The following is a 27817-nucleotide window of genomic DNA, read 5'->3' on the forward strand; positions in this document are numbered from 1 at the left end:
ACCTGATATGGACATGACATTACCTATCGGAAATATATTTAAGGACAATGTGATGGCTAGCTTTGGTGGCCTAGATTTTGTGACTTTGTTTCAATCGTAATAAACCTCTTTTCTTCCCATTCCTGATCGATTTCATAGAAGGATATCTTTTTTCTTATCATCGCGCCCGTGAACCACATGAATATGGTATGAACGGGGAAGTTCAAGCTAACAAAAATTCCAATTCGACACAATGCATAGCATTCCTCTTGAAATGAGAGGGGCCACAGGTGGCTACAAGTGAGTATTTCAAATTTCTGCTCAATCAAATGACTGGATCAAAAGTTATGTCATCTGAAGGACAGGTCCTAGAATGAATTGGTTGGCCTATTTTTGGTAATCAATTACCAAAAGAGGGCTAGCTCATTATTGTGCGAAGAGTTATGTAGTGAGTTTTGAGACGGTATAGCTAATGATCCAGTTTTCGATCAAGTTGAAAATTAAAATATGTATTTGTAGCAACCTAGGGCGAGTCACATTTGAAGAAAAACCAAATGCGTTTATTGGATTCCCAAAATATTCAAACTTGACTCCACCATGCCCGTCCATATTCCAGTGGTTCAGCCGAGGTTGTACATGTTGGTAATTTGACTAATGATACTAATCATCGGATTCTGGAGCGCAAAGCATCGTCCAATCCTCGAGAGTTCTGATCACGGACTTAGTAAGATCGTAAGATGTTCGACAGGAGCCTGCTTAGCGCATATACGATATACGAGCCATGAGTTATGGTTATGATGGCAAGGAGGTGATTTAGAGATGCTTCCATGGCCATTTCAGTTGTAATGGAAGGCCTCTTGCTCATTCCCCGAGTTCATGCATGCGCCCAACCCAACCTATGGGACGACCATTATCAAAGAAAATTAGATCTGATCACCCCCTACTCAAGTCCTATTTCCACCTAAGTCGGAGTTACTCTTAAGATTACGTTCTGCCATGGGATTGCCACCATCTATTCACGAATGATAGGCTCAATCGAAATGGCAGCCGTTGGCTATTCGGCAACCCTGAGTTGACCCATGGAGGAAAAAATGTCGTAATCAGTATATCTCGAGTGCTCTAAAACTACTAACTTCAAAGCCCATTAAGCCTGTGGAGGACTTGAGCGACGATATCTTTTTTATCACCTGACTTTAGCCATAGCCACAGACAGAGCCTCGAATCCAGGTGACTGTCAACGGATGCGTGGGTGTGGCATGCAAGCGTAAATAAATAGACCTGAGATAAAACAGATGGAACGTAAACAACTTTGGGTCATCTTTACCATGGGTGCGTTGCTATACAGTTTCAGCTTCCAAGGGCCGCAGTTTTTCTAAAGTGGATGAAAAGGTGCCAAGAACGATTTTGGGGGCTTCTGGAACCCTCCAGAGTTGGAGAATTGTTATTCATACAATTGAAACCTCTGTTTTTTACATTAAGAGCATTATCATTATTGATTCATTGTTTTATTACACGACTCTAGCAAGCTCAATGTCTAGCAAGGAAGCCTAAGGAGTAATCATTTCGTAATCTCTAAGCAAGTAGAAATGTTGATATGGAGAGGAAATCCTTTGTCATAAAATCCGCACACGTGAAATCTACATCCTCAGGAATCTGCCGAAGTCATTAGTGATGTTCGCTAATATCTCAAAATCATTTAACGGGCCATTCAAAAGCTACTTGGACTGAACTCTTCTTGTTTGTATTTTTTGTTTACGTACGGCACCTTATAGGTACGAACATTAGTGGGGAAAAAGCAAGGGAATCACTTTTGGCTTGAACCCGCGCCAAGTCTTTGTATAGTTTGGCAGGTGTCAATGAGTTCATTGATTGGCCGACCCCATAAAAAATCTTTTTTGCCACGGTTCCTCCATGCTAATCCAAGTGAAGAGAACAGGTGGGAGGTTGCTTTTCAAGGGCTCAAAGGGCTATTTGTTCCATTGATCCTCCTGGGTTTGAAATATAACTTTTTGAGACATTCCTTCCGTCAATCAGGCCAACTGCGAGCGAGATGAATGAGTGTGATCGTTATAAAATGGATTTGGCAACTGAATCCAATTTGCATTACCTACTGACAGCTCCCTGCTTGTCTATGTTTGTTGGGCTTCAATTGAATACATTGAAAGATAATACAAACAGAACAATGGATCGTCAATCGATCGATGTGCCAGCGTAAATCAGAACCAAAAAATGTTCGGATCACTAATGAAGCACCAATTAGAAACCCCAGAACCGGTTTGAGTCCTTCGACGTAAACGATCCCCTTCGTTTGTCTCTCCATCTCTCTCCCTGAGATATGTCATTGCAATGGGATGTGTGCCAAGTCCGAGAGGAATCCGAACTCCTGAGCGTTTCCTGAAACTCCTTCAGAAATGCACTCGGGCTCTGTCGATGAATTAAACTGTGTTTGAGTTGATGGCCACCCTGTGGCTGGATAATTTGAGGGTATTATTGCCCTCTACGTACAACTGGCTTGGAGTGGACGAGGTTCAATGCGTGGGCAGAAAAAGAGCACCTTGGAGTCGTCTCTGGCACTCTTCAGACTTGGGATGGTTCTGAAGAATTCACGTCACTAGATTTCTATAGAAACTCGGGCGCAGTAACTTCGCGTCTGGGAAGTTAAAACAGCCTCTCATGCATCCTTCGACCCTCCCATTTATGAAGTTCTACGAAAATTGCATGTCACCCATGTGTTGGGGGTCCATTATGTGGGGTCGCCCTATCTGGCATCCCACACAAAACCATATGACATGATTGAAGAGAGATTTGGCTCACAAACTGGTCTAAGGTGGAGAATCTGGCAACGCTGACTGCTATCAATCTGCTTCCTCGTGGTGTTCCTTTTTACAAAGTAATGAACATCAATTGCTGCTGATGAAAAGCCTAATAGCTCGTCCCTGAATGCTTGGCTTCCCAACATGAACATGCTTTTGTTTGCCAGGAAAAATCTCAATTCAATTTAGGGCTGGGTTTTCCGGGCCATGATAAGTTTTGGGCCCGCCCATATTTTTAAGGATTTTTTCCTCAGAACGCATCTCTTCCTCCTCAAAGGCGATTTACTTTTTGTTGCAAGAACCATAAGCGGTTTCTGCACATTCATTGGCGCTTTTTTTTTCATGAAGACATGGCTCAATCTAGCTCAACCCACGAATCTGTGACCAAATGACAAGCAAAACTCGGCTGGCGAGGTAATTATGACATTGCTGAATTGTGAGAGGGAAAAAAGGTTCATTCGTCGTTCCACAAATTATCACAGGCATATCAAAGCTCCTCGATGGACAGGCTAGGATGCTGAAACACCGTGGGCTCATTTACTTGAACCCAAATATGTCCCTAACGCCATGCCTGAGTTCTTACATACTCGTACATCTAAGGTTACCTGCCATTCTTGGGGAAAGAAAACCCACGTTCTAATCCAAAATATATTTCGGCGTTTGAGGTAGTCGCAAATCTTTCAGGTTTACACACAAGCACTCATTTTGCGGTGAATTTATGACCTACCAAATACTCGCCCTTTAAAAGCCAACCACCATGAGGAATATCGTGTTTCTTGCTCTATTTGAACTAGTTTGAAGGGATGGATTTGACTGCAATCCGAAACGAGGAAATGCCCGATGAGTCTGAAGTTGGTTGCGAGCTCACGGACATCCGATCTCGATCTGAAAATTGCGGACCAGAACTTGACACTATTGAGTTATGAGGCCGTATTTGGCCGATTCAATCGTGCGCAATCGCAACTCATCGTGTTTGAATTATCCCAGTAGTACTCACACACATGTTTTAGATCCACACCCGAAACCATTCTAAGCGTTTGCCAAGTCCCTTTGGACGCGATTTGTGAACTATGCCATAAAAGCATGGATGAATCCAGCGTAATAACGATCATCTGGCATTGGAAATGTCGAGGGTTGGTCGAAAACCTAGATCTCGTACGTTCACATCGAGCCAACCCAACAAAGATCTTGCTAGACATTTTGACTCCTCCGTTTCAAGGCCCGTTTGAGGGCATATGAATAGGCATTGGTACGTACACTTATACGTCCGTAAACACGCATTGAATGGATATCGCTAGCTTCGCTCTTTATGGCGGGCCATATAGGGCAGCGATATCATCCAGGGAAACTTTTGTCGCCCGAAACCGGATTTCACATTCAAACCATCTCCTCCGCTTAGAGTCACAATTTGTCTCATGTCTCATGGAGGCAATAGCTTGAAATTGTTCAATCCCCATATCGCCGAACACATCCAACCAAGCTTTGATTTGAATTTCGAACGGGTCTTGAATAGCTGTATGTAGGTGGCAAATTTTCACATGGGTCCAAGACAATGGGATATCTGGTTATTCGTTCTCCCAAGTTCGTCTGTACCTAGTGTTTGCATGGGAACCTCGTGGTGATCCGGGGGCCAACAAATTCTGGCGTATCTCGAAATCAGATCGGACTTGGCCGACCAAAAGTGATTGGAAACAAGTTAAATGCGAGCATGACACACGACAGCTCCAATTTGGGAAACTACATGTCCGAAACAGAAACGAGAGCGAAGTTACCATCTTTCGATGGGCGATGTGAGGCAAAAACAGCCTGGAGAATTGCATCGCACATGAAGATTGGATTGAATCACGGCAATCAATGCATCTTCTGACCACATTGCAGGGCTCTCATGAAAGTGCACATTAGGATCAGCCTTGTGCTCTTTGAACCATGAACCATTATGGTTGGGCTCTTGTTTCATGCTGAAAACCTCTCTCGATCAAGGGATTAGCGGATTAGCCCAACAATTCGGGTGTGGGAATCAATCGTTGTTCCATGGCGCTACCTTGACTCTGCGCTGAGTAAATATTATCAAAAAGCTATTCTAAGCTCTGTCGTTGATGAACTTGGCATTTTCAAGATAAGACTTTAGATCTGGTACAAAGTCTAGGGATTAAGATAATGCGAAACGTGGAATTCTTCTTTAATCATTAGTAAAGATGCGTGACAAATTCTTGGGTTAAATCAAACTCCACTTTAAGAGGTGAAGAACGAATTTTTTGGTTAGCGATTTATTGCAGTGCCTGAAGAATCAAATAAGGCAGAGAGAGATGCATCAATGGAATATACGTGGTGGGAAATCCTCCCACCAAAATATCGTTTCAATGAAATCCGAGTACCGATGATACAAGGCTTTTTTCTTGATGGCAAATATTATCAATGGGAATGGTTGGTATGGTTGGTCCAGCCAATGCCTTTGCCCAAATGCGTTTGCAGTTATCATTAAGGTCCATGTGAGATTTTCATATGGCGCTGATGTGAACAAGTCTAAGGGTCTTTTGTCCAAACTCCAAATCAAACCAGTACTTGTTGAACCTTAGGCAACCAAGTCGTCTAGCTGGCCCTTTTCTCGTATTCATGTTGGTGTAGGAACGGGGGCGTAATTTGAATAGCATCCTTATAGTACTTGAGTGCAACCTCTTAGGGTAGAATGACTTTATTCCTTAATGACTTTGAAGCCCGGGCACAAAATTGCTGATGAATGCATTCCAGACCAGAAGGTGTATGAACCCTACAAACACTCCAATGAGGCTGAAAAAGTCTACCAAATCCGACTGATTTGAACTAGACAAGAGTAAACAAATAGAGGCTTGCCCCATTTTCTGATTTTATCTCAGGATTTATGAGAGTGATCTTCTCAGAGCTGATTTAGCTCGGCTCGTGATTGAGATCTCGGATCAAATTAGCAATTTGGCAGCGATCTTTTGCATGCAAGATAATAATTGGTAACAATCGGGAAGCAAAAAAAGGCCTCCAATAATAATCCCATTAGCAATGAATTCCAAATCTTTGTATTGGCAAGACACATCTATTGTGGTTTATGAGGATCAATTGGCAAGAAGAAAAAATCTTCAAAAGAGGTGGTTATCTTTTTATTTTTGCTCCCTGTCATTATCAGTGTTGAAATCTGCTTAACTAGCTTGTAAGACTCATCTTTTGGGTTCGGTTATCCTCCATCTTGTACATCTCTCATTTGTACCTTCTCGAAGGGCTCTCTCGGTCCTTTGAGAGGTTTTAATCATCTCTCATTCTTCTTCTTCACCTTTGCAAAGTTAACTATCAGATTCGTAGTCCAAGAACTATTTGTCAATTTCCCACGCACCTCACCAAGAAAATCGTAATGGAATCCCCACTATTCTCATCTCAGCTATATGTAGACTGTTTAATACGACATGATGATTGATTGATCATGGATGGAGACAGAGAGGGGAGAAAAAATCTGTCTCTGTCCAATGAATGAGGATGAAATATTAATTTTTAATTAAGAATTGAAATTCGGACTATTCGACGCCCATTTTGGGTAGGCGTGGGTGCCTTATGCCGTGAAACTCGTTCACATTCATCTGCTTCTAACGATCCGTGAGCAAACAAAAAAGTGGTAGTTTTCACATCTTGATGAGGTTGGGTAGAGTAAAATGAAAAAATGACCAAATTATTTTCCATCTTTGGCATTCCTACCAAAATGCACTCTTAGCGCACGTGCCACCAGTTCACAGCTACCTGTTAAGGGAATCAACTAAAAGTAAGGAGGGAAGTGACTGAAGTGAATGAAGTGATTGTGCCACCATCACTGCACGTAAATAACTAGGGGTTCTGGAAGCCATCTGATCTTTTTACCAGCAACGAATATCGATTGATTAATAGTCCCGTCACGGGGACATGAAGGGTAAGAATCTCGAAGTAATACGCAACAGGTGTTTCATCTCCAGGGTCTTTGTGGGCTTTGGAAACAAAACGAACAAAGTCATCCAAACAAAGTTCAGATCCTTTTCTGATCCAAGTGTCCTTCAGGTTGAGTGGAGTAAAGTACGGGAAAGTCTGATCTATCGGAGGCTCCTTGACATTTCCTAAGACACTCGAACATTTTTCGTTCGCTGGGATAAGAATCTAGTTCAATGGTGGGGGTATTCTCTATCTCTCTCGCATGGTGATAGCATCGTCATCCATATCGGTAGGATTGAACAGATGAAATGGCTGACTTTCAATTCTTGACTGCCTCCATCTGACGGAGTTGTTCTCCATGCATGTTGGTTACAAGAGTTTCTCTTTCACTGGGACGATAATCATGCAAATGCAAATGCGGACAAAGGAGAAAGAACGAAAACTGCAACTTACATTCGTTTATGGGCCATAAATCACACTGAACTGACACAAGATTAGAGAGTGGAAAAGAAGTTGAGCTTGATGTGGTCATTTGGTCGCGTAGAAGCCGTTTATCTAACAACAAATCCCAAAGTCAATAAGCTAAATTTGTAGTGAAAGAGCCTCGATTGTTTACATTTCAGCAAACTCTGCTATGATCTCGGTGGAAATGCAAAACACTGCCAAAATAAATTATTTTCAATATTCTCCAATTATCCTAGTATTTCAAAGCAGGAACTCTTATTAATCGAATGTCAAAAGGATGGATCAGGTGAAGGAGTAAATTATGATTGAACTGCATTCTCCTGATTCTTCTCCACGAGGACCCTTGAAATTATGATGAACAGTGACGGATAATGACCCAAAATGAGTTCCGCTCAAAAAACTCCGAAAAAAAACTGCCCCGAAAAGACCGGTTGGCCGTTGGTTGTTTCCTCATTATACATGTCCGCAGTGTCGCCCAATTCTTTAATCAAGGTCAAATCACTAGCAAATGACCAAAGCCACCTTGGACGGAAAGATGAGAAGCCATCTCGGCCAGAACGATGCGTTGTTTCCGAGTTCAATTTCTTGGTGCTTCCTCGGTACTCAAAACGAGCAACGACGTTGAAGAAGACGGAAAAATTGCCCATCATTCCCGAGTGGAGCCTCAACTCTCACAGCAATGACTGCTACAAGGCAAGGTAGAGGGTAGTTGACTTCAAGGATAGAGTGAGTTCGTGGCCCAAGATGAATGTCAAAGTCATTCGGGCTGAATAAATCGAGGATGGAGGATCAATGGACACGTTATCAGCTTTCCTGAGTGTTCGTTCCTATCTCAATCGACCTGGGACGTCCAACGACACGAGAGACATTTCTTCGAATCCTCAATTAGTGGAGTTCTTTCGCTCGGCTATCCAATCCATCCATTGGTCGGGGGGTGAGAAGTCTCTTTGAAGGACCATTAATATCCGAAGAGCCTGAGATTGTACGACCCAAGTAAGAAGGTTGGCTATCAATCCGGTTGCAAGAACATGTTCAATCAAAAAGGTGCATTTCTCGCTTTTGACCAAAGGAACACCGATAACGTCATGCCAATTGCCAAATAGCCAAGGTTAGGATTGCCTATTATCTTTGTTTTCGGGATAGATTTTACTAATCTCCGGCAAACACGGAACGAGATCGAACCCGAAAAACGGTGCTCGAAGATCTGATCGATTGTAAAAAAATACGCACATGCTTGAAAGATGTGCCTTCCAAGAACCAGTGAGTCATCCTAGAACTTGATACTTGGTTGTATGTTTATCCGTTGACATAGGAGATCGTGCCAAATAATTGGGCCCAGGATTGAGCGGCTCTTGGGTCTTGTATTGATATGTGCCAAGACGCTGTCTGACCTTTATATCATCAGCCAACCCAACCACTTCTTGTGGCCTAGTGATCTTCTTGCGCTAGCCAAGTGCTGAGAGCTTGAATTGGGCTGCAAAAACTATCTCCAAAGGGCGACGTGGTCGATAATTTGGCGAAGTGTTGTTGATGCTTTTGTTGTTGATCGGGCGCATGCAAACCTCTTCAGCGCGAAGCTCATGATGGAGAAGTGATAACACCCAAAATTACCCCACCTACTACTTGTTCAGAATTATAATCCTCAAGGATAGGCTTTGATAGGTCTAGATCGACCGGGTCTCACCTTATACATCGGAGTGGGACGAAATCACAACCTCAGATGAACAGTGTCAAAACTGTTCTCCTCTCCACAGGCTCGTGAATTGTCAGGGACAACTAGCGATCAGGTAAATACTGGCCGAACAACCGGGTGACAGTAATATGCAGTTTCACCTCCTGGTTTGTCTTTGGTTCTCGTTCTCGAGTTGCTTTGTGTATGTACTGTACGTTTGTGTGTCTACGAGTACGGGTTTATTTGGATTCACTCGGGAGCTTTAGAACACTTTCGGTGCTGAATTTGATTCTCGACGACTCGCCTCTTCGAGGACCGACACTCGACTGAAGAGATTTGAGAGGCGCTCCATGAATCTCGCTCCCGTCAGACCGACCGACCGAGCGACTAACCGAGCGACCTCATGCATGCGATTGAAAGTGAACACTAGACGAGTGCACTATCAAAAATTGTCAGACAAAGGCCCTCTCAACCAGGCCTGCCTTGAACAGTGAATGGAGGACTAGCCGTGCTCCAGTGGTCACTAGTTATTACCAAAAAAGAATCAGCTAGAGGGGACATCTTCGATCCCAAGTTGCAAGAAGAGGTCTGTTTCGCAAGTGCAAAAAGTGCTTAGAATTTAAACTTTTGAACAAGGGGCATGCACCCGTTTGACCCATGATGAGCGAACGTTTTTTAAGTGGATTATTTGGTCGTCCCCAGAGGCATTCAATGTTGAGCTATTATTTGAGCTAGAGGTGTGAAACAGAGCCTAGCTTGTCTCCAAGGTTTACACAAGACTTTCTAGTGTACCTATGCAGACAGCGTCCGAGTCTTATCAGTCGTCACACCATTTTATGGTCAAAAAAGATTGATTGAGGGATCCTCAGAATTCGTCGTTAAACCCAGTCACGTACCTAGAAATTAAAGAGGAGCCCAAGTTACGAGGCTTTCTCGCCCACGACTACGAATAAACGGGGATTTATCAATTAGTCTAATCTTTATTGTAATTGCGTTTTCATAGGGCATCCATAGCCAAAAAACATGAGCATGCCACCATTTAATTGGCTTGATATCAGCCCGATTTCGGTCATCTGGCCTTCCAAACATGGACTGAGTTTGATGGAGGGCCAATTTCAATCAGATCTCAGTCCAATCTGAATCGTAAACGTGTCCTCCCCCCTGGACCATTTCACTTGATCTCCCCCAACACCTCACCGTGATCGATACATTCTTCCAATCCCCACCAACCCAAGGTTTGCATTTGGACAGCCATCCCACTGTTCATACGTAGTTTTCAAGTTTCATACTGATTGATTGTATGAGCTTGGATTCTATTTTTTCATAAGTACCTTTGGGAAGGGGAGCAAACATTAGGAACTACCAAATTTGAAGTGGATTGAGGCCTGTTTCAGATTTGGTGACTAATGTCGTTAGACAAATAAAGATGTTATTTAGTTTGGGGAATCTCTTTTTTGGGGGGTGGGGAGGACTTTGAGTCTAAAAAATTGAACAGATTTGTGTAAAATATTGCTCGTATGAGTGCAAGGAGAAAAGAACGTTTGGGTTTATGATATTTGCACAAAATAATGTTTGCTGTAGGGTAAAACCGCATTTTTAGCACAGGATAACACATTTGTCAATCCTTTACTTGCCATAAAACCGCATTTTTAGCACAGGATAACACATTTGTCAATCCTTTACTTGCCATATCGCTACCAAGGCTCGACAGGAAGACGGCATTTCCTTTGAAATTGGAGAGCAAAATAGCGCCATATTTCCAACAGAGCCATTGTTTCACTGGCCTTAGGAACCGATCCAAGGTAGGCTGAAAATGGGATTGTCTCAGAATCTCGAGTTTTCGGACATGCTTCAACCTCATTAGGTTGTGGCAAAAAAACAGACAGGATGGGATCCACTTGGCGACACTGCCAAATCAGGATCAGCATAACCCCATTTTAAATCGTGTGAGTCTGAGCAACTCCCGCCTGCTGTCAATCCAATGTGCGAACGAAAAGTGCAATCCAATTACATGTCTCATTGTTGTCGATGACAAGTTGAGCGGTCTCAATCCTTTGAGAAGGCGCTAGCTGCCTATTCATGGACAAGAGAATGCAGATTTAATCAAGTCCGGACATCTCGGAATCCCTTTCAGCGCCTATGAAAAAAAGCCCTCTCAATGAGCAATTTTTTTTGACATATTTTCTTAAGACATGAACATCTGGACAAGGGGATCCATGGGCCATTTTTGGGTTCACGTCGCACTAGGAATGTCAAGTCACTTGTCGACGATTGTTATCTCGAGTTCAATTAAGATTGGGGCGTCCATTTTTCTCCGTTTCATTCATTCCTGTCCAAGATTTCATGCCAGAAACCCATAGTGCGCCTCATCTACTTTGTTACAGCACCACTTCTGATTCATCTGATTCATCGTCCATCGTTCAATTGGGACTTCGCCGAGCATGGATTAGAAGAGATGCACAACCTCACTTTTTTCCTCCTTTTGATGGATGGATGTTATTGACACATTCATTGACTTAAACAAGGTTCAAGGTCCTTTTACATTGTGAACAATAGGCACTATCTGATTGCAAATACAAACAGATGTCAAAGCCACCCGGATAAGTGTTTTTTTGTCATTTTTACCAATGTCAGTTGGCTGACTGGCCGATTGTCTCTCCATTACGCTACGAGTCCTGGGCGTGTAAATCAGCTCCATACAAAAAGCTGCTCACCCCTCCCCCGCAAAAAGCAAATGATGACGTAAAGGACTAAAGGTGAAAAAGATGGAAACAGGCCCACCGCGCAACGGTGTCTTCATAAGGTTTCATTCATACAACTTGATCTCGCAGACCTTATCATCTTGTTCATATCACAAGCTTAATTACATACTTGGATCGCCTAATACAGAAATGGAACCTCTCAGAGACTCTCTGGTCAAATTTTGGTCACTTCAATTAGTACCCGAGATTCAACAAACAGGCAAATAAGGTCATGCCAAACTTGGATCCCAACAAGGGTGAGCCAAGTTTTTGAAAAACAGCTTATAGAATCAAAAGTCAAACTAGAAATTCTTCGCCGCATCAATTGACCAGTGGACAGTCTGATAGCAAGGCAGATTTGGCAGAACACTCGCTGATATCTGACATCCCCCCCTCCCCCCCACATGCTTACAGTACATACCACGAGAAAACTAAATGATTTTCTCACCAAGCCAACAATGTGGGAATTAAAGTGAATTCATGAATGATGAACAGCATCGTTGTGGCGAGTGTGGCGATAGGGCCATGAAGATGGGTAATTAGGCTGTAAACTCCCAAACACCATCGTAAAGTGCATGTAAGTGAATTCAACGACCCGAAGCGGGAATGAGCGAATAGGATTCACGCCATTGATTTATATGGCTTTGTGAGTGTGAGTCTTCAAGTGAGTGGATGTGTCGTCGTTTGTGGTTGGGAATGCCATTATTGTCATCAGTCAAAGTGGCAGTCGTAGAATTTCCATCTTTCCAACCGCTCAGGACACCTACCGTTTAATGATGGGCATCGAATCTCTGCCTCGCCTCAATATTTTGGCACATGATTCAATCATCCAAGATACACACAACGTTCAAGCTATGTATGGACACTCACTCTCTCACTCACTCACTCAGAGAACGTGGTGAGTGGTGAGTGGTGGCATTTTGATCTGAATGAAGGTATCGTTTCATTGTCTTTGGAGGGACTTTCCTCTCCGTGTGAACGTGATTGCTTTGTCAATAAAGACAGATTTGATTTATCTAGAGATTTCGATGCCATGGCATTGCAGTTTTGTTACGTTGGAGAAGTATCGGAGAGAAAACCCAAGATGGTCGGTAAAACGTGACAGACGGCCAGAAATATGGCCTATTGTTTTGTCTCTTTTCAGCTGAACTCTTTTGTTCCTTTGAGTGAGAATGTGGCATAAAATTGAAGGCAATTTGAAAAGTTCTAAAACACTCTACACTGTTAGAAGACTGTTTTTGGTCGCAAGACAGATTTTCATCCACATAACAACATATTCATTCCTTCAAAAACACTAGACCATTAAGCGATGATGACCGAAGAAGTGTATAATGAACAAAAAGGTTTTTGATTCACATGTTTTGTGACTACAATGTTTTGATTTCTCTTGGGCAAATGAAGTGAAGTAAAATCAAATTTGGGGTCATCATTGCACTTGATGAAAATGCATAAACAGTGCGACAAACCTGCATCAAGATCAAATTGCGTTACATTTCCCAGGCTCACTTCAAAATCAAACCAAAAGTTACAAGTAATTCTTATTGATTGTTAATTATTATACGTTTAACTTATATATTTTTTTGTCCTGATACTCCTTTAGACAAAGCAATTTTGGAAAAATACTATTGTCTCGTCATGGAACAACTGGAATTTAACGTTCAGTTGTTTCATTTGTCGAAAGTTTGAACGTTTTTTGTCATTGCTCATGCGGGCATGTTTGAACACACGGTTTGTGATTTGCTTTTTGAATAAAAAACGCATTGTCCAAACATATTTCAATCACCTCCAATTTTGGTGTCTATGTAACGACTATCGCTCAAACCTTTCCGACCAAGCATCAATGGGAACAAGCCTAAACTAGCAACGAGGATCAACGTCATTATCATCATTGTACGGGGGTGTCTCCGATTGGCAAAAGCTCGAATTATTGCTCGCCTCCCTGTAGAGAGAGAGCAATTCACCTTTTTTCGGCTACTACCATTTTTTGGGCATGCCTACCAGTTCGACGTATTCAGATGAGTGCGCAATATGCATAAAAATCTTGGGCATTCCGAAGCCCCAAAACAAAGCATCACCCATATCTGTGGTCGGAGCATTGATAGTAAACGATCCTCAAGTATGGCTGCACAGTATTGGCCAAAAAGCCAACTGGGCGGCGGGTCCACCCAAAGAAGAATGCCTCAAATTACTATGCGACGAACCGATCCGTGATGGATTTATCTGGGGACCTCCTCATTCGGTGGACATATTTGCTACACTCGATCATCCTTATTGCCAAAAATTGCTTGAGCCTAACCCCAAATGGGCCCTGTAAAGGATTCATTCGCGGAACTATGACATGTAAACTCCACCGTTCCCTTCCATGGTTTCAGAGTTCCCTGATTTATCGGACTGATTATTATGAATGGACCAGAATTACGTAAGAAAGGCTGAGGATTGTCCAGGTGTCTTACTTGAAATCTCGTAACCATTCCGAGATCATCAATTAAGACAAGAGAATGCTAATGAGCAAATTACCATGCACCATAGACATGAATATGATGGTTGAAGGGGCCCCACTGGTAGCCCCCCTGCAACCATTTGGATGAGTGAAACTGCTCTGAGCGACAATAATACTTGAGAACTCGTGGATTGACAATGTGAAGTACCAAACATTCCTCCGACCAATTTGAGTGTGAAGGTGTCAGTGGGAACGGAGAATCCAGTTTGGATGCACAAAAAGACAAATTGTCTCCTAAAAGGCATCCCGTCACGGGGAAAATGGGCTTATTGGAGTGTGAAAGATCGAACACATGCCATTGGGCACGGATCCGACTCATGGGTACTAACTAGCTATACTAACTACATACAGTAGAGGTACACAGGTATGGAAGAAACCCTCTTCATTGCTATACGCAATTGTTCTACTAGGAGTCGTGAGGCTGACTGAATGTCCGCTGTCGGGTTTACTCACTACTATGCTAATCGTGGTGATTTTACTGCATGGACGTGTCCAAGATTGTCAGAGACAGATTCAAGAGCTCGCGGTATCCATATTTGGTGGCCGTATTTGGGAAGAATTAACGAAATTGTTTCATGCTTGTCAACTAGCACCCTGAAGGTCTACTTGCCTATCTTTGAATATCTGTTATTGCCTCGGAATGATTTCCTTTGGAGTGCATGGAGAACAGCTCGGAATCACCTGGAATGCTGCTAAATGGAGGCGTACGAGAGCCTTAACATCAAACGAATGTTCTTGCGACCTTAAAAAAGGTCACAGTTCCATTTTGGATGCAATGTTTAATGACATGGGAAATCAAAAAAGTGAATAGAAAGCAAAACGTTAGTCTTAGTCATGAACGGTTGGAAAATTGACGGGGATGCTTGGGTCGAAAATTGGCATACGGTATCGGTAACGTAAGCGAGTCATCGCATTGCGTACCTCCTCATAAATGACCAATGGTGGTCGTTGCAACTAAATATTTACTTTTTTTTCTGAATTGAAAAGCTGAATCAAAAGCTGTGCTCTTTCAAAACTCACTTCTAAGCTCTTAGCAGAACGGGATGAACGGGTTAGCCCTCTGTTGGTAACTGATTCCCAGAAAAGGACTATACTAAATCATTCATTTTTAACTCGTTTATGTACAGTGTTTTGAGATGGCATAACTTTTGACCCAGTCATCCGATTGAGTTGAAATTTAAACATGTAATTGTAATGACCTTTGACCAATCTGACTTGAAGGAAAATGCAATTCGTCCAATCACTTCTAAATGGTGGGCATTCCCGTCCATTTTGCGGTGGTTCGTGTCTCATTCTACTTCGCTCCGGAGTTCACTTTACTCTTCTTTATCTGGTGATCTGGTGTCAGATGTGAATCTGTTATCTGTTACAATCAAGAAGACATTGAGATCTTGATATAATGATTAGGAGTGGGATAGATATCTATTTATAGGTTAAATTAAGTTTGAAACTGTTTTGGCCATTTTGAGACAAAACAGCATTTGAACCATTTTTAACCATTTTATAATCTAAAACAGTGGTTTTGGGTAAATTGGAGGATTGTCGTCATATTTCGTCGAATTTTGGGAGGACTATATTCGGGATGAAATTTTTACACCATTCGTAACTAATTTTTACTGATTTTGTAACTTAAAAGCAAATAATTTTGACGAAAATCATCAACCATTTTCTGACCCCTAGTAATGATGCGTCTAGTGATTTTTATTGAATATGTGTTTCATTTTCTTACGACAGAAAAAAAGCTCGGAAAAGACAAGACACGGGTGAAGCAAAAAAGATGAGATCAATCTTTAGTAAAGGAACATTTCAGCTATTTGTCATCCGTTATGTTTTAAGGCTCCATTACAAAATATATAAAGTTAAACGCTTCAAGTGGATTTTATGCATAAAAAGTCATTTTCAGTGCAGTTTTATTGCCCAATGAACCGCCCACTTTTGACCAATTGCTAACTCAACCGAACAATACAACCATTTTTGTGAAAGCTGTTTGTTCGATCTTTGATGCATTTTCGCAACTTTTAAGTAATAAACCATACCAAGTGCTTTGGTGCATTTTCTTAGTACTGCCACGGACTTCTAGAGATGTGGACTGCAAACGAAAGCAAAATATTCCTATCTCCTAAACAGTTCACTTTATGCCACCTCATACGACCTCATGATCTTATTGAATAGATGAATTTGTTCAAATTTGAACCCAAAACTATGCTTAGGAAACTCAGGAAATACGTCCAAAGTTATGTAGTAAACACTACACAAAATTCAAATTTTCGGCCTGCTCTTGATCAGCTACATAGACTTTTGACAACATAACTTTGAAACGATCTATTTTCCAAGTAAATAAGATAACAAAAACTTGCCCTCCATTGAAGAGAGAGAAATTGAAATTGAAAATCTACGTTTCTTATTTGATTCTTTTAATGCGAAAAGTGGCTCAGAGTTGCTTTGACCAAGAGCAGGCCCATTTGACGGGAAACTCGTTCACAGTCCATATTTCTTGAAGTTCGTGGCCCTGCCAATAGTTTTTACCATTTACCATTGTAAAGTTGTACTTGATTACATAAGGGGCTTAAGTGACAATGATCCCCTAACAGATTGGTGCAAAATTTGACACTTTGGGCGTGAGACTTTAACTCCTTACTTTTATGATTGCCTACCTTTGGTTAACCGGCGATGTTTGGTCGTCATGCGAATAACATTGGTTTCCTGTTGAGTCATTTCCATTAGTCAAGGATTCGCGTCCGAACCATCTCCCTACATGTCAAGATTACAAGATATTCTTGTTCTATAACCAGAATGTTCTCGTGGATTTATCATGTAAAAGCTTATCTCTCCCGGTTCTCGAGACCTGACCATGTCAAATGTATTCTGATTTTGATTGGCATGTGAATAAGTGAGATTTTAAATCGACCGAGAGGGACCGACAATCCAAATAAGTACAACCTGCGAGTTTCTCGCGTTGGGACGGTTTGATGGTCAAGATGGACAAATACTTTGTATTCAAATTCGCTTCATTCTCGGTGAGTTTCGCCCACGCGAAACATAGGTTACATGAACAATAATGCATCGCTTCATATGGAACGATGTAAATTGTCTCGTAATTATTATGCACTGTGGGCATATTATTTACCCACCACACCATATTTTGGTCAGTCAGGCATTTCGGACAGAAATATATTCATTCATTTTTTTGATCCAATGTAACGCGCATTTAGGGAGGAGGCTTCCAATATCCAAAACGTAATTCCATCGGAAGCCTTTCGGTTAGTTTCAGTATCAATCAAAGATGAACCATAATTTAACTTTTGAAATTATATCTGCAGCCAAGACATTTTATGCTGCACAAAATATGATTTTATTGTTCTGGCCTACTTATACATGAGGGCCTTTTGTGAGTCAAGCCTTAACCAACCATCCAACTGGGTACACGGATTGGAGCACTCACTTTATTAGCACATCATAAATAACAATGTGTGGGTCTTTTGGACTAGATTCTTCCTTAAAACCTTTGTAAATGATTAAGTGGACCTGGGTACACACTTAGAGTGACGACTATTACATGTGAGCGCGTTTTTCACGTAGTGGTTTTGTTATAGTTTCCAAATTACGCCGGAGCGTGCCATTTCTGCGTTTATGGTGTTGGGGCCAGTCTGACGTTGCATTAAATAGTGGACGCTGATGGCAACTAGAATCCACCTTAACCCCATATAAAATTAGGAGCATATATGGAATCATTGGTGTCCTGTAAAATTGACACGTAGGAAAAGACGACAATCTATGAGGGTAGCCAAAACGGACAGAAGCAGACTGAAAAAGAGACCATGGTGAGCAAACTTTGAGCTTTGCAATTAACTGCAAAGGAAGGATTTTTTTAAGATTATTGAATTATTTTCAAACATTACAAGAATAACTATTTATTTCACAATTGTCCATTTGTTTGTGATACATTATGTTAAGAAATTAAAAAAAAAAACCTCGTGGAAACTGACTTCAATATGCGAAACAGGTTTCGCGATTTACAATTTTCTCATAAGCTCAAAATTCGAAGCATGTATGATCCTAGTTAAAAGCCCTTTCAAGATATAGGGGGATGTGTCTTCATAAATGACCACTTGTCAAACAATTGTTTCAAGTTAATTCAGAGATCTCCGAAGTATGCAAGACTAGAATAATAATCAAGTGCAGAAAGACAATGAAGTGAGCTGCCTGTGGTCTCAATACATATAGAGAGTGGCTATGCTTTATTTCTTCATTATTTTTCGGTTACAGAGAAATAATTTGAAGTTATTGGGTCGTTTAACTACTCTTCATATATTCTTCGAAATTGGTTTCTTCCAAACACTAAATTAAATGTAAAAACTGCACATGCAAAAAAACACGAATCGTACCAAACTAGAATCGAACAACAATTCATTACAATGAAATCCTTGAAAGATCAGTTATTTACTTGGGGTTAAGCTCGATCAAAATATCATTCATTCAAAGCGTCGGTTCACAACACTTTTTGACCGCAGGCCTAAATTGCATGGGAATTATTAACAACTATGACACATTTAGATTTTCCCGTGTGTAAGAAGCAATATCTTTTGATTTGATATACCTTTCTACTGACTTAAGGTATAAGAAGTTAAAGTGGCGGACTTAGAGATTTTATTTTTCAGGAATATTTTGATCATGGTTAGATAGTTAGCAACTAATTTTAAGTGTTTGCATCTTAATTATTGAACTGTTTCATGAGCATGCAATTCCTGAGGTTTTGGGTAAGCAAAAGCTTGTTAAAACCAGACCTGGACAAGAGATAGTGGACATTGATGGTCATGAATGTAATTAGTGTGAAGAAGATGAGGCCAAGAAAGGGAATTAAAAAGAAATATGAAGCCAAAGCCAAACATTTATTTTAAGTTTTAGTTTGCTCAGTAACTTGGCATTGCGAAACAACTTCAGAATGGAATAGATTATTGGATAAACAATTTATTTTGTGCATGGAGTACTTTCAAAGAGAAAAAATGAAGATCAAGACACTTTTGGTTAATATTGTGGTTATTATGTGATCACTAAGACATTGGATTGAATTTATCCTAAACTGAAAACAATGTTTGTTGTCAAAAATGATTGATTGCATCCCAGGCTTGTACAATCGATTACACAGATAGCAGTCGCTCTTTCGCATTTGACCATGTACCTACAAGTTTGTGGATCGAATATGTGACTCCAAATGTAGAGCGATAGTAATAAGAGGAACCAAAGATGGAAGAAGACAAATAAGTGCAAAGTGGGTTTCGTGCAAAACTTGCTTTGCAATCCACAACACGACCGCTGTCATTGCCAGTTGGCGGTGATGATTTGCATGTTTTTCTGCCGTTTATCTAATGATTGATCTCAAACAGTCCATCCTTATCTCAGTTCTAGACCGGTAATGCCGCAGTTTATGGACTAATCTGGCGAGGCGTCTTTTTTTCTTAAGAATGCCAATATCATTAAAGTTGATCAATCTACCTACACAATTGAGACCTCCTTGGTATCAAATACTTACTGGCCAATCAGTTGTTTCTACGGAACGGCTTTTTTTTAGGATGGCCAACCCCTTCCTCGGTAAACATTAAACCTTAAGTGGGCAGGGGATTCGAACATGCCTTGAACGACGCAGGAAATGGAACAATGCCATAGTGTGGAGCTGATATTCACAATGAGCGATTTTCTTCACTACTTAGGCATTAATACAACCTCAAAATGTCAATGTTACGCCACTTGAGGACTCAAATTTGGAAGAAGATTGCCTGGACTCTTATTTTTTTTTTTGAGGAAATTTTTTCGGATGGTCTTCAAGACACTGGAGAGCAGCCGTTGAAAGATGATTGCATTAGATTTGTTTTGAATGTCAAATTAGAATTTTTGTTGGACTTAAGCCATTATTCATTGCTTCCCTTAGTCAATGTCCTACCAATGCGGTATTAATTTCTCTTTATGACAAGTCCCTGACTAAAATGGAGAACAAGAATTAATAGGTCAAGTTTGAAGGAGCTGATAGTGCAGGATGCCACCCAATATCTAAATCTGTTCTAAAGCTGGCAAAAACTATGTCTAAGAGCGCTTCCTCGAAACTCAAAAATGCTCCCGTCGCAGAATTTAAACTTGAAAAACAAAGAGATGATTTTTGCGGACTTCTTTAGCGCTACCGGGCATGCAATTCAAATTTAACCTATAAAAGTAACAAAGGCCCGTTTCGCTCGACAGTCAAGAAATTTGGTGGCTTTATCCAATCTAGTTATTAACGAAGACCCAAATAGTTTGCTGGAGCGGTCCTAACTTGGACCCTTGAGAACATCAAATTATTCCTTTTGTCACATTTGATTGCTCATGAGTGCTGGGTGAAGTGACACATTCTAATTATCAGCAAGATTGCGAAGACACAATATTCTCCGAGAGTGGTACAATTTTTCAGCAATGACCAGCGAGTGCTTTGAAAAGTGGTTGACAGTGTGTCTGGATAGGCTGAAGGCAAGACCTTTGTTTCTTCAGCTCTTTCAAGTTCAACAGTTTTGCACATTGTCCAAGGTGAAAGCAGATGCCACCCACAAATTGGGATTTGTATCTTGTACAAGGTCATATAAACATGTTCACTGTTGTGTCCATCAAAGACACATGTCTAACTTTGGGTTGGAAACAAGATCGTAATCATTGTCTCGTTAGCTTTCTGTATTTTCCCAATCTAGCAGATGAAAGCCACTATCAGCATCCCACTTTGTTGGTCGCACCAGGGCCAATGATGGCTCGTCGCTTTTTGAACCTCACCCACCACCATCACCATTTGGGTGGGAAGGTAGGAGGCACACAACTTGGAGTCCGAGAGATCTCCGTAAATGCTAGAGTAAATCCTGAGCTGTCACCCTCGGCCACGTCTCCAGTCCATTTTCTCCCATAAAGCTCCTCGATCGTGAAGCCGAGGTTGTGGCCTACTATTTTGCCCATTGTGATGTCAATTCCAGCTCTGATAATTTCAATCATATTTTATTACATCGTGAAGAGGAATAGCACTGCCAGAAATGAAAGGAACTTGGATATCTAAGGGTGAAGACGAAACCTTTAACTCGATTTAACAAAGACTTGATCAGTGTCGATTCAAAGCAAAGGTGTGTGTGTGAGAGAGAGGCTATGATGGGGGCTTTAAACCTTCAACTTAGGACAATTGGTAGTACGAGCAATCTCAGAGAATTTGCACACAATATACTCGCACATGGTAATGGCTGCAATTTATGACATGACAGGTGAAAAGTTTTCAAAGATGAAAAGGATGTGTATCCTAGCAAGACGAGGTGTTTCATCACGCCCTTGAATAATTTTCTACAGTCTAGTCTTCCAGTCTATATAAGTAAGACAGGTTTTGGGAGGAAAAGACGATATTTTCCAGATGACACAACTGATAGAGACAGGATGGATGAATTTTATCAATTTACATGACTGTTCTCGAAAAACCTCCTATCGATTGTCATCTATGATGAGCATGCTAGACTAGTGGATAGATTTATTGGGTGCTGGCCAAACTTTGATCGAGAACCCCATGAAATGAAAGTAATTGCACGCAACATTCCCTTCTCGAATTTGAAGTCACGGAACCTCTTAGTTTAAAGGTTCGGCAAACCGTTACAGCTTAACTACGAAACCTCAATTTGGTGCCGAATTGCAGTGGTACATTTATGCACCTTTCCTGAAAATTTCAATCAATCAAAAACATCTTTAAGTACCTTTTTGGAACTGAAAGTGGCTACCAAATTTCAGGGAATACCCAATGAAAACTAGCGATAATTATCAGAGCTAGTACTTTGTTCGACGAGTCAACGTATAAGGTGATTCCATGCTCAATTTTGAACGCGATCTTGATCGAAGAACATCAAAACTTGAACAGCCTTGGTAGCAAGCCCGAAAAACAAAGTAGTAAAAAAAAATAATGTTCAATGATCATTGTCTCGAGTATTAGCTCTAATCAAAAGAAACTTTTTTTTCTGATGGATTTACCCCATCCATTGGGATAACGATCGCAGTTGTTGTTCAATAAATTATTCTTTGTATGTATTTTTCTTATCAATTCAAAAAGTCTTACCTCGTCTGCTTTTGTCAAAACCGGTTGGGTGTCCTTTTGGGATTTTTTTCATTCTCGATGTCAGTTCTCCGATCACTTTATCCTTGGTGAATTGGTATCCATCCTCTCTTTCCACTGAGTCCTCCTTAAACACCGAGCCTCGGTGAAGGATGGGACTATTGCATCCAGAATTGGCCATCATCTTGATTCAGGTGATCGAAATGGTCTGCCAAATGACTGCAAGAATAGAATGAGAATTCGACAATGTTAGCCATCTTCCCAAAAATATGAGTTTCCTAGTCAATTCAAAGGTTTTTTTATGGCCAAGGCAAGACCTAAACCCTAATGAGGCTGTTCAACCGGTAATGCCAATAGAGAGAGGTTTTGCCTTTTGCCATGGACCGCTAGAAGTCAAGAACAGGTCTGTGTGGGCAAGAACAGTCTGCGAGGATTCTCTCCCATTGACATTTTTGGACCTAACGACCTGGTCAGGATATTAAGAGTTGGCCTAATAACCGTTCCGTCAGGCCTCCATGTGGGCGGGATGATGTTATCGAAACAGAACCAATGATGTCCGCTATCATAATGTGGCCCCGTGTACCACTTGAGCAGATTATCAAGAACATACGACATTCAGCCATGAACGTCTTCCCTCCTGTTCCCCGTGTCCACGGACAATGAGGGGTTCATGGGGTAACGAAGCTCACAAAACAAGTCATTCATCCACTGTTATTTCCTCTGGAAGAAGATCATCTTTCCTTCACAGGTGCCTAACCCCGAGGGTAGGATGCCGTGTAACTGTACGTATCTAATTGATTGCGCTGGCTCTCTGCTGTCAGGGGGCCCGTTCAGCCTCCGCCAGTATCGCCAGTGTGACGGTGAACAACATACTCAGTCCAGTGGGAACAGCAGTCCTCTACGTGACTTCAAGGTCAGACGAGCAACTAATGGTGGCTTTGTGTGTTGGCAGGCCCTGATGATTCTGCGCCTGGCGATCTGATTGAAGGCAAGGTTCAAAAGGATACTCCCGAGACTGCTTGAGCATCGCTTTTCGACCTGTTTACATGACCACTTGCCTGTCAATGGGGCGTCAAAAATGTGTCATTTAAGTGAATGCTCCAGCCTTCAGTGCCTTCTTTAATGACTTGGGTGCCCGCTAGGGGGTATTTGCATGATTGAAAAGCAGTAAATAATGCGCGTAATGCCTTTCTTGTGGCTTGAAGGGTGCTTGAGCGAATTCAAGATTTGCTCCTCGCGACGGCTTTGTGTCTCACCAGGAAATACACTTACAAACTTTTTTGACTTGGCACAGAATTGATGTTAGGAGGTGGATAAGAAGCCGAGGAATTGATTCAAGACATGATTTATGACACTCCGTAGTCTCTTAAGCCCACGCAAAAACAGCGAATTTGTAAATCTTGGCCACGAGGCTCGTTGGGTGAAGCAATCTCGATCTCAAATTTCAGTTCTTAGAGAGGATCTGCTGACGATATTTGTGTGACATCAACTGGTTTGACCATATAATTGGTGTCTGGATGATTGGCTCAAATACCAAGAAACCTTGCCAAGAGATTGACGCGACTGACGCGATTGGCATTCTTAAAGAATTTCAAAAACTTTGACTAGGGGAGCTCGGATTATATGAGGCTCGGGGAATACTTGAACCCTGAAGAGGTCAATGGTAATCTTTTTTGACCGGGGAGAAGACTTCCATTCCCCTATTGTTGCATGATTTTAGGCACATGGGTTTGTGACTCATAAGCCAGTTTTATCCCAGTGTGTGTAAGAATTCTGGGGTATTTACACAAGAATAAGTGGTAAAAAGTGGCTTGACCAAAAGAAAAGAGAAAAAGTTCTTCAGGGATGGATTCAAAATAGAACCAACAAATATTCGAAAAATAAATCCCTTGTGAGGCTAACAAAAGAAATGAGGCAAAAAGGCCATAAAAGGGTAAGGATGTGTGGTATTTGATAAATGATTACAACATTTCAAAAGATAAAGCTGCAAAAAATTCTGACAAAAGAAACAACTTGTCTTTAGTCTAAGTGAGTCTAACAATATAAACAACACTTCGGACGTAAATTGGCCGTATAAAATTTTTTTCGCTACAGCTCTTCTGGAAAGTGTTTTAAAAGCAAGAAAAACAAGAACATTTCAAATTCTGCGAGTATTGGTTCTTCGTTCGTTTAACGGTCTTACATTTCGAGGTGATTCCTCCTTTATATTCAGTTTTCCAGCTTTTCAATTGCACTTTTTCCAAAAAGGTCCAAATTGTCCAAATTATTTCTTTCTTCCTTCCTCCTTCTGCAGCTTGAAATCGGCTCATTCTGCTTCCGAGCCCTGAGCTTTTTTGACAGTAGGAGTAATGTAACAATTGCAATTATCACGGGAATTGTGGAAGGTAGATTGAGGCGATCTACGCACTGACTGACTTCCTTGTCGTCACATTTGGCATTTCAGGGTTTGTTATTGTGCCTCATGTTCATAGGGATAACCCTCAAGAATCATTCCATACCCTATCTTTTCTGCTAGTATTGGTACGATTTGAAGTTCGTTCAAGATCATCAGAGTCGTGGTTGTATCCATGTCATTCCTTCAAATAGAACTCAAGTCAAGATCTCTTCCATTGGAAGAGTGACGAACCAGCCGAACATCCCCATTTGGTCATCCCTTCTCTTCGCTGTCTCCTTGACAATGATAATAATGTCTGCCAATCCTTGGCACTTTTTTATGACCTGAACTCTGGCTTGCAATCCTTGTTGGCCAATTCTCCATGGATGTCCCAAGTCATTTCTTCTACCCACAACTCGCTGAATTTGGCATCAAGCGGAAGTCTTCTGAGTGGCAAAATTTTGGTCCGATCCCTAAACCCGAAACTGCATCTGGTTGTGCACTTGATTAATTCGTAGGAACACTTATCTTAAGCCTTGAATAACAAGAAACCTTTATTCAAATCCGACATTCGTCAACAATGGCATCATTCAACTCAACCACCTGTAAGAGCTTTTAGACGAGTATTATTTTCTGGACAGTAACATCGGTCTGCTCGTTTAATGATTAAATACGATTATAAGCAGATGAGGTAGTATGATTCATCAACCAGTTCAAGTGTTATTCCAAATGCTTGACGAGGAAATATCGGCTTTCGTTTGCTGCATCTTTGGTTTTGTGAGTATTTTCAAATGTGGTCTCTGCTGTAATCACCAGATTCATTGACGCTGGCATTCAAATTACTCATTGCAAATTTTAAAGGCGTTTCAAATCAAATTCGACGCTTGTGCCTTTGTATTAAGTTGTAATGAGCTCGGCGTGACGAGATGCTTTTAGGCCAAACATGTCATGAAGAACATGACAGACAATCTACCGACTTTACTTTCAAAGTCTGACTGTTGAATCTGCTCGGGTACCTCTGAATGTAAAGCTTGTGCAAAAGGTTTCTCATCGCAAAAAGAATATTCAAGTTCATGATCAACTAATCTTGAAAGATCTTCGATCCACGATAAGCGATCAAGATATCAATGAATAGCTCTTGGTACTCGAGGTCCTTCTTATACAGGGAGTTCAATCTACTCTGAAGAAGGCGTTCTTCAGGGTGTCGTCTTTTAGCGCATAGTCGTTTAATCAGGGACCGTCAAGTTGCCATTAAATATTCCAAACACGCTCTTCATCTGAACCCCAATAAAACACGCACTTAAGGTACGGCAGCATATCTCGATAATATGCTCGAACGCAGAGATGATCTTTCGAAAGTCAAAGTTGTGTTCAAGTTTAGTTGGGAGAAAAAAGTATTTGCACTTAAAACACGCTTGTGCCCAACACTTATGCATTCACGAGTTCTTGCGAGCTATGAGATTGACACCAGATGAAAGAGGTAACTTCCATGGCGTAATGATGATATGTTTGCTTTTATGTATTTAATTGCATTGGTAGTTTTATCGGGTTTTGTTATAATCTGGAGATCAGAACTCTTAGTCATGCACGAATCTTACGAGTCATTGACTTTTGATTCTTGGACTTTTGGACCAATGATTTTCAAAGCGGAAGCAAAGTGCAGTAGTTTGTTGCCTATCTCCAGAATTTAATTGACCATAATGATAAGAAAGCTCCAACTCTTTACCTCATGTGATGTTATCATTCCAGCCAAGTTTATGAATCTCCCATTACGCAAACGAGCTCATTAGACGAAGAGTTTAAGGTCAACTCGTCAAGGACTAGCTAGGATCAAGTGCACAAAAAGCGTCATTCCTGAACTCGAGAGGAGTTGTTATCAAGTGAGCTTGAAAATGACTCACTGTATTTGCACTTCCCACCTACTTGAATCCCGACTAATGGTCCTTGAGCGAGACCTTCTTGCATGTCATTGGGCTATCTCTTTTTTCTCCAACCTCCATAAGTTTAAACTGTGGCGATAGCCCAATTTCAGACAGTTCCTGCAACATGATTAGATCACCAAAGCAACAAGCCTCTCTGGTCAACCCACTCCTTCCAAATCAGATCTACTGCATTCGTCTTAGGTACGTTCGTACTAGTATTTCGGGTCTGGTGTTCTTGTACAAGGCACGGGATCAAAACTGTGCTTGGGTCTCGTCATTCATTGTCACTTCCTTGTTTCTTATCACAACTGTCCTTGAAATGACTCAAAATTTACTTACGGTACAAATATGATCCACGAAAGGATTATTGGAAGAGGATTGGTAGATTACACGTTGAGCCGGGATTTCGGAATAGCAATAGATGTAATAGATATATAATGTAACTATAGATAAAAGACAGCACTTCAATGATGGTAAGAATCACTGATTTCGTTTCGTCTTGTAGTATAAGGGTTGATAGCACTCGGTAGAATTTAGAAAAGGTCGCGGTGAGTCTGGGGCCTTAATTTCATCCACTAGTAATCAGTCAAAAAACCATTGGTTGAAGGGTCCACGGTCAGCCACAATTCTTATTCTCTGCCACTTGGTACAACGAGAGTCTCTATCAATTTTGCATACCTGAGCCTACGCCAACGTAGGAGTGGGGGCAACTCACTCCTGTTGTGTCACTAGCTTATGCTAAACTGATTGAGAACCACGACGCAACCATCGACAATAATTTAGAGCCTCTCCATCTCTAATCCTGCATCTCATCCCATTCGCCACTACCACCACTACCCTCCAGTTCTTTATTCCCCCGTGCTTGCATTGACGGGAAACAGACAACAACCGGCACCCTCCCAGGCAAGAGTCGGCCTGCTGCAAAGCTCACCTTTTTGCGGAAACTGGCAACGAAGCGTTCATGGACTTGGAGCTAGTAGTAGACCAATTCACTGAGACACCCACCTCCCCGCAAACCAACCAACCAACCATTCGAGCAGCATCGACATCTAAGCAAGCATTCAGGTTGCTCCCACAGCCACCACGTGCTGACGGAAAAGGAATTGGGGTGAGGATGACGCATGTACCTTGAGGAGTGCGTACGTATTCACAGGGATAACTCAATCTACCTAGTCGTCTCATTGAAGTCATTTCGCATACTGCACTGCAACGGAACAACGAATAAGAGATTCATACATTTGAAGTACAAGAAAAGCTTACGTTAGAAGGCATTATATGATTTTTCAACGACTTTGAATCAGAATGCATTGTAAAGCGGGATAAAAATCCTATCTTTTTGTT

The 27817-nt window shown here is 41.4% G+C and overlaps 1 protein-coding gene across 3 annotated transcripts in view; it reads right to left on the minus strand.

Moving 5' to 3' along the window:
* Window positions 1-27197, minus strand: part of LOC131877712 (LIM domain-containing protein 1-like) — a 34314-nt gene extending 7117 nt beyond the window's left edge. The window contains exons 1-2 of one of the 3 annotated variants that reach the window (XM_059223466.1): window positions 26816-27197; window positions 22184-22399 (exon numbers count right to left, since the gene is read on the minus strand). In XM_059223466.1, the coding sequence (XP_059079449.1) occupies window positions 22184-22364 (181 nt within the window). In that variant the 5' untranslated portion in view covers window positions 22365-22399; window positions 26816-27197. Of the gene's footprint in view, window positions 1-7163; window positions 7872-22183; window positions 22400-23452; window positions 23893-26815 lie in introns of those variants that run through there. The other 2 variants (XM_059223468.1, XM_059223469.1) reach the window with 2 other exon arrangements.
* Between the last annotated feature and the right edge of the window lie 620 nt (window positions 27198-27817).

The sequence above is a fragment of the Tigriopus californicus genome, chromosome 3 (genome assembly GCF_007210705.1).
Source record: "Tigriopus californicus strain San Diego chromosome 3, Tcal_SD_v2.1, whole genome shotgun sequence".
Lineage (NCBI taxonomy): Eukaryota > Metazoa > Arthropoda > Copepoda > Harpacticoida > Harpacticidae > Tigriopus > Tigriopus californicus.